The sequence below is a fragment of the Halyomorpha halys genome, unplaced genomic scaffold (genome assembly GCF_000696795.3).
Source record: "Halyomorpha halys isolate HHAL.00 unplaced genomic scaffold, Hhal_1.1 Scaffold614.1, whole genome shotgun sequence".
Classification (NCBI taxonomy): domain Eukaryota; kingdom Metazoa; phylum Arthropoda; class Insecta; order Hemiptera; family Pentatomidae; genus Halyomorpha; species Halyomorpha halys.
The window spans coordinates 265,511-273,796 of record NW_027111364.1 but is presented as its reverse complement, the minus strand read 5'-3'; the positions used below and the strand labels follow the sequence as shown (position 1 = coordinate 273,796).

The 8,286-nt window shown below is 32.6% G+C and overlaps 1 protein-coding gene and 1 long non-coding RNA gene across 3 annotated transcripts in view; one reads left to right on the top strand and one right to left on the bottom strand.

The window, feature by feature from the left end:
- Positions 1-6,038, top strand: part of LOC106684767 (kelch-like protein 10) — a 16,854-nt gene extending 10,816 nt beyond the window's left edge. For both annotated transcript variants that reach the window (XM_014427026.2, XM_014427027.2), the window contains exons 8-12: positions 1,945-2,093; positions 2,167-2,353; positions 3,256-3,387; positions 5,594-5,784; positions 5,859-6,038. In XM_014427026.2, the coding sequence (XP_014282512.1) occupies positions 1,945-2,093; positions 2,167-2,353; positions 3,256-3,387; positions 5,594-5,769 (644 nt within the window). In that variant the 3' untranslated portion in view covers positions 5,770-5,784; positions 5,859-6,038. The remainder of the gene's footprint in view (positions 1-1,944; positions 2,094-2,166; positions 2,354-3,255; positions 3,388-5,593; positions 5,785-5,858) is intronic.
- Positions 6,039-7,919: 1,881 nt separating this feature from the next.
- Positions 7,920-8,286, bottom strand: LOC106684773 (uncharacterized). The gene is made up of 2 exons (XR_001343740.3): positions 8,168-8,286; positions 7,920-8,063 (listed from the first exon to the last, which is right to left on the bottom strand). It is a non-coding gene; the product is annotated as an uncharacterized lncRNA (long non-coding RNA).

Genomic DNA, 8,286 nt, shown 5'->3' with positions numbered 1-8,286 from the left:
ATCTATTATTTTAAATGTTGTTGGAGATAGGGGTTTTTCGTAAATGAAAAACAATTGTTTTCCCCAGAGTGAAAACAAAAAAAAATATGAGGCTCGATGAAAGAGAAGAAAAAGAAAATAGTCATTCACAGATGACCGGGGGGTCGATAACGTATATCGATAACGTTCTCAGTTCGACTTGAATTTATGTAGGAACTACTAGAACTCTAAGCATTTTTAATTTTTACAATTTCTCAGGTAAAAAATTCGTGATCAAAAATTTTTGGAATTTTTTTTTTAGTTTTTGGGGAGTTCTGTTGGCTCCCCCTCCCCCCCCCAAGAGTTATAAAAATTATCCTTATTGAATAAATCCCTAATGTACTATACGGTGTTAAAGTTTCACAAAATACGTATTTTACGCGGGGGCATTTGACCGGTATTATTGATGTTTTAAACATCAGAACTTTCCTATAAATAATCGAGAACTCTAGAACTCTTACTACTAGAACTAAATAAAAAAATTGAAATTTTTCAAGGATGGGGGGGGCCAACTTCACAGGTGTCTTCGTGTGGTTGTCGAGTAGATTTAACGTTGAGTGAGGACCACTCAGAGTCCCGAAAACAAGAGTAAACAATCGTGGGTGAGAGCGGGACTAAAGTCAGTCCGCTCCAAACTCTGCTAATACTCACTGCAGACTCCGGACTGCCGTATCAGTCTGTTTTCAAGCTCTAATTCCATGGCAGCTCGTTATGTTGTTGTATAGGTGCCGAACGAAGTCCAAGCTTCTATACATCTATGATTTACGTAATAAATTTTTAAATATAAATTTAAAGTACGAGTACCTAATGGTTAAACAAATAAATAAAAAATAAACTTATAATTAACAAAAAAAAATATAAACCAGTTGGAAGTAAAATGTAAATTAATAAATAAAAAAAAGAAACTGAACTTCTGGGCTTAATATAATAAAAGACTGGCTGCATCGTCCTGTTCATATAAAGGGTACTCATGATCTTTAGTTTAACATGTTAAAAAGGTTTTAAATAGAAAAACTCATGTTAAATGGAGAAATATTTCCTTCTTTTACCATTTTAAAACGATATAAAATAGAACATGGTTGAGAGTCTATTAGGTCCGTTAAATGGAGAATGACGTTACACAATAAACCAGCTGAGCTCTTGACAGTTTTTTTTGTTGTATTAGGTTAGTAGGTTAGTGGGGGGAACTAGTTCGGCAAAGCTGCTTCCTGGGCCCCGTTTCATAATAAAGTATAAACTAATACTATTAGTCTTGTCGATTTAACCTAATACAATTACACTGACTTGTACAATAGTAACTTGTACTTTAGTACTTTTTAAGTTCTGTAATATCACTAATAGTCATCCCTATTATGAAAAAAAATATGTGTAGTATATTTTTAGAAAAAAAAAATAGTAGTATATTCCTATTATGTAAAATATTAGTGTGATTAACACGTTATTTCTATACTTGTATTTTGAATACTATTAGTTTTCATTATGAAACATGGCCCTGGTCTTTTTTATCAATCCCCGGCGGCCACCAGAGTTACCGCCGCGTGCTATTCAATGTTGGAGTGCCCATAATTCATTTTTTGGAACCGCCAAAAAATTAATATTGACTGCCCCAGGTGGAAATCGAACCCCCAACGCTTCAAACTAAGCGTACTGGAACCTACACCCCAACCCGTAAGGTCGTCACGTCCCTGGGTTATGTAGTACTTGTAGATTCTTTGAATTTTTATCGTATTCAAACTACTTTGCTGATATTTACGTTGGCCTACATTTATTTTGTTGCTTTCCTTTGTCCACCAAGTAATGGATTTGCGGCAAGTGGCAAGCTCCAGCATAAAAATTATTATGAATTAGACACATCTATACACATTACTCTCCTTTTGGCTTCACCGTCGTCAGATAATAAAACAAACTTTATCTCTATATTTACAGAAGGTGAAATATACGCCATCGGCGGTTATAACGGAAGGTCTAGAATGAGTTCAGTAGAAAAATACAACGTAATTTTGAATCAGTGGGATATGATTCAGCCGATGATCAAGCAGAGGTCGGATGCAGGAGCTGTTGCCGTGGAAAACAAGGTAACTATGGAGGTTAGATCAGTCGATCATACAAACATTGTATCTTTGAAAATTAATAGTAAATTCATTTTAGATATATGTTGCTGGAGGTTTTAATGGCCAAGATGTTCTGACATCAGTAGAAATGTACGATTTGACGACGAAACAATGGATGTTGATAGCGAACTTGAGAACCCCACGCAGTGGTCTTTCGCTGTGCTTCTTTAGAGGATATGTGTACGCTGTTGGTGGATTCAGTGGATACCAGCGTCTTGCAACAAGTAAACTATATTATCATGCTCTATATTCATAACTAACTTCATTACAATTCAAAAGTATTCCTCTGCATATTGATTATAATATATAAAATAATAACTCTAATCAAAGCTACTTATTAGGAAAAATTCACTTACAAGACACGGCGAGGGGGTAAGCGATTTTTCAAAATTTACTTATACAAACTATACATTTATGAATTTTGGAATATATTACATGATTTATTAGAATTATTTAAAAAATATTAACACCAATTAATATGAAACGATTGGTCTTCAGTTCTGGTTCACGTCTTAGCCGCTAGGTTGTGCTAGGTCGGACTGTAATAGCTCTATCAGTATTTCTTAGAAGTTTTGGTTTACTTCAAAGTAATTGCAGGGTTCTAAAATATAAAATTATATCATTTTTCGGCGCTTAGGCTTAGGGTCCATTGGAGCGATCGTCAGAAAACGTTCAATATTTTTGGATTTATAATCTCCAAATTCAATAAAGGTATCAACATAGTAAAAGAAAACTATTTATTGTTAACCAACGTTTCGCCCCATTTTGCAGGACTTCGTCTGAGCTGTCAGATTGAAACAAGGAACTCATGGTGAGCAAGACAGCCCTGCGAAGTGGGGCGAAATATTGGTTAACAATAAATAGTTTTCTTTTACTATTTTGATACCTTTATTTACCACCACCCGGACTATCTTCCCAGAATCTACTTCATATGGTCAACTATCTTCTTCCAATACAAAAAATATTTAGTTTAAATCGATAACCCCTGCACCGTGCTCTCCTCTTGTCAGAACAGCTTTCAAATTTTTAGGAACCTAACTATTAATATAGGTAGTCATATAATCAATATAATATAATATTGTCATATAGTCAATATAATGGGCTGTAAACCTGATTTATTCTTCAGGTGAAAGACTCAATGTCACGAGAGCGACTTCTGGTGAGTGGTTACAAGATGTTCCACCGATGTGCTCTCCAAGGAGCAACTTCAGTTGCTGTGTTATTGAAGACCAGATATATGTAATTGGAGGGTTTAATGGTAAATTAATAATAATGATATTATTTATTCATTTTTTCCTTGATAAATAAAATATTTTAAATATAATCCAATTAAAATGATTTATTCCGTATTACCACTAATACTAACAACATAAAAATACAGTGTGATTTCGGTAATCTGAACTGGCGTAAAAAAAAGTTATTTTTTGAGAAAACTCAGCAGGCTCAGGAAAACGTTTTTGTTTTCAAATAAAAGTGCACGTATGTAAAGCAAGTGTTTAACTTCCCGATTTATAGATATTTTATTGTAATCATCGTGAAAATTGAAAGTGGAAAGTTTTACAGTTTCGATATCGGGTATCTAACTCCTATGGAAGCGTTCATAATATATTTTGTTGGAATAAAAAATATCTGTTGTGTAAAACATTTCATTCTGTAACACTAATTTAGTCACTATTTTGAATTTAGTCACTTCAAACTCATTTTTTAAATCATGTTTTAAATATATCCATACAAAGAATATATATATCTATATATGTAAAGATGCTTACCTTCAGGCTCTAACCTATCCCCACCTCTAAATAACAATTAAGTGAGGTTAACACATGATTTTAAAGAAAATAACCTCTGAGACTGTTATATGTCATTTATGATTCTACGAGTGTTTCAGAGAACTAAAGATTATAAAAACTGATTTTGTTTTATAGGTATGTATAGTTAAAGATATAACTTATTATTTAATTTGAATTTGTCATTAATTAATAAAACAATTGTTTTATAGCAAAAGAAGTTTATAGTCTTGAAGTCTATCTCTAATACAATATTATATATATACCTATATATTCTTTGTATGGATATATTTAAAACATGATTTAAAAAATGAGTTTGAAGTGACTAAATTCAACTAGTGATTAAATTAGTGTTACAGAATGAAATGTTTTACATATTGTGTTTTTTTCATTTGTAAATGAACGATCTTATATAGTTTTAACAAATTAAATCATCACTTAGCATTACTGGGAATGTAACAGAAAACAATTTTAAAATTTTTTTAAAACTTTAAACTGTTAAATTTCCAATGAAATACGTAAAACAAATTAAATAAATAAAAATAGTTTTGTACACTCATATTGTTCAATTTTTTTACACATTTTTCCTAACACTTGGTGTAATCTGAACATCCCGCTGTAGCTATTATTTGGATTACTGGGGTTACACTGAATATAATTAAAAACATTTGTCATCATTAACATATATTTTAATATAGGTATATGTTGTGGATGGGCCCATGTCTTTTTCCCTCAAACTGGTATATACGCACATAATGTGTCTTTCGTAACTTGTCTAGTATACTAGGGGTAACCAACAAGTCAATCGCGAGGCAAATTTGGGTTGAACGTCGATCACTGGCAATGCCTGGGGTTCAATTTCGTGGTATCATGGACTTTAAAGCGATTTTAGAAGACATGACTTTCTAGCAATAGATTCAGACACATTTCTTATGGATCCAAAGTTCTTAATTATCCATGTTGTTTTAATTCCTCTGTATGTGAGTGTTTTGGCCCTTTAAATAGTTATTATTGTTGTTTTTTATGTAAGTAGATAAGCTGTATATCTGTATTTTAGTACAATTTGTACTCAGTGAGCTATTGATAGATTTGCAAAAAATAAGTCATATTATTCTTTCATAATACATTTTCCTGGCCCAGGAAAAGAAATATTGAAATCAAATTATCAGCCATACTGTGCAGTTTTTTTCATATATACGAACAACCAATACATTGCAGATGTTAAAAAAACTAAAATGCATTTTGGGTTAGTATAAATCTATCTTAAAAAGTGTCGAAAAATCGAATTTTTTGAAACCCATATACTGCTATCAAAAGTTGGGTCTGGAAATTTATTTTCTTCATGGGCCTATATCTCGAAAACTTAATAAATGATTTAAAAAATAAAAGATAGTTTTGAACATATATGTTACTTATACCCATCCCTCGTTGGAATGCACTTGGTATTGAAGTCATCAAAGTGGATATTATCACAGTATGCATTTCACACCCCTTTTTCCTCCTTAGACTATGCTTATGACAAGTCGATCTCGACACTCTTTTAAAATAAAGTATATCTTATATACAGAAACGTTGGCCACCCCTGAGCTATATCTTTAAAATAGAGGTTACCAATTCGAGAGTTGTTTTTTTTTTTACTTCATTTTTTTTTTTTTTATTAATTTTAAATATTTTTAGGCAATTCAACCACATCATTGACTGAAATGTACGATGGCCACAGATGGTTTCCAGCGTGCCCGATGAACATGAATCGATCTGCGTTGGCAGTTTGCGTTTGCCACGGCCTACCTAATTCGATAGACTACTGCCTACTCCATAAATTGATAGGCGAAAGGATAAGCGCGATGGGATGAAACTACCACTTTCCGGTACCATCAATGTTATTTTTGTTATGTTATTTCATAATTTGAATAATCAAACTAATCTGAAATTGCTATTTCAGTGTCTGATGTAAATTAATGTCGCAGTTTTATGTGGCATTGCAGATTTAATTTGGTGTGAAAAGTAACTAAACCACTGTAAAGTGAAATGAATTGACAAAGGAATAAGGAAAGTGAATAAAACGAAAAACGGTACCATAAAGTAATTAAAAAAAACCTGTAACAGTAAAAATTGTTCTCTGATTTTTAAAATAGATAAATAGCACAATATAAAGTCAGCAGAATGTTACATTAAAGCAGAGTAGGCAATGGAGCACAATGTTAAGTGGTAACTCCATAAGGAACTCAGGTTCCACTTCCAAGAAATAATCTTTTTTAGCTTGTACTTGTCGGGGTGGTGGTGTTTAGATTAGATGGTTCTGACTTCAATTGAAGTTGTGAGGATACTCTATACCAGAAGGCCTCGACAATGCGTGCTCATAAAGGTTAGGTTCCTGGTTAGGAGATGAATGGACAGGATGAGTCTTAAGGGAACTAGCCTCCTCGAAGGATAGAAATTTCGCTCTACAGGTAACGAGCCTGTAGTCGTGAAGGGGCAGCAAGTCCTACTGGACCGAGCTGTAGGTCCTTGCAGGAAGAAACTTCGCTCTACATAGAACGAGCTGCAGTCGGGAAAGGGCAGCAAGTCCTACGGGAACGAACCGTAGGCTCTTTTGAGGGAAATAAAAGGTAATCCCATGTAGTAATGTAAATGTAAGGCATGTAGTATAGACCCAGAGAAGGCATAGTAAAAAAAAAGTCAATATACCCATCCGAAAATAGCTCTAAAATGTACTGATTCACTATGTATATCATTAAGCCTCGTAAGGATGTGAATTACCGGGAAAATTCGCACTAAGATCTTCCAATTTCTGCCTAGTCAACTCTTTGGGCTATTAAAAGCTATTAGAGAGCTACAATGTGTATGACGTTTGCTTTTAGTGGATCAGAAGATCCTAATAATACATTTAAGAATATTACATATAACTTGGTTATTAATTTGTACAATCAAAGTATTTACAAGAAATATACCTATTAATAATACATCTCAGAAACAGCCTGGTTCAGAAAAAAAGTTATCTAGTAATTTTGTTAGAAAATTTAATATACTTTAATTTTCCCAAGAATAAATCTTTCTTTAAACTACATAGTTTTTTAGATATAAATGAATAATTGATAAGGTATACTATTTTTACCCCGTCCACTCCCTCTCCCTCTACCACAACAAAACATTGCGCACAAATCCATGATAATTTTTAGGATCTAACATTTTGATAGTGCAGTTTTGATAAACAATATAGGGAAGGTTTCCTTTTATTTATTTTTTTCGAATGTTTAGGTTATATTTCCAATTCGAAAGGTATTTTAACAAATAAATATTAAGGTACTTAAATGTTTTTCAATTTATATCAAAATATTAACTACTAATATTGCTTTATTGTAAGTATACAATTTTTATAACTCCGATACTTACATATTTTTCTAATGTAAATAACTTTAAACGGGTCTTATTTACACCTAGACATTCATTCTTCGAACTTAGCTTTAAGTTCTCCAGAGGCTAGTAACTGGAGACTGTTATTGGAGATATCTCTAGGAGTCCGGTCGTTCTGCTACCCGTGAAACGGTAACAGTTACGGTAGTGGGTTTTATGTCCCTGGGGAAATTATCTCTTGAAAAAACTGAATAAAGTTAATACTGTTCCTTATTTCTTGTTAAATTATTGCTGGGATACTTTTATAAAATTATTTTATCTTCAGTTATTTAGATCCCACTTACATCAGTGGGTAAAATTGCGTCTTTTATTGCCTCTGAGGTCATATTTACTTTCATGCGGTCTTCTCGATCTTTCTACTGATAAAATTGAACCACATTATAGCCATATATCGTATTAATATAAATGATTTTTGCTCGACGACTGTAGTAGTTCTCGTTGTGGTAGCTAGGTAGCGTCGCGTCAGTATCTATTGGCAGCTTGAGCGGTAACCTATAGAGAGTAGCATGGTCGCTACATAATATTTAACATAAAGAAGTGAAGTGTACAAATAGGTATATTCAAAGCATAAAAAAAAGTATAACGTATATAAATCTGGACATAATTTTATTCATTTTTTAAAGCAATCTTTCGTTTTAAAAAATTATAATCTATTTAGATTCTTCATTCAAATCATCTTCTTCCTAAGAATGTAAGCTGCTTTCTGTATCTGTTTCCGGTTCTTTTGAAGGTTCTTAAAAATAAGAAATATTCTTTTATTTATTGTTCATTTAATTAGTATAAATTTTAGTATGTGTCTACAGAAGGAAGAATTTGATATGACAAAATAGAAACTACCTTGTTTAAAACTTGGATCACACATTTTTAGTCTGCACTTCAGGTAATCACAATGCTCTGCCAAGTTATTTGTTTGTTTTTCTAGAAGACTAATTTTTTCTTTCAAGGCACTTTCCTCG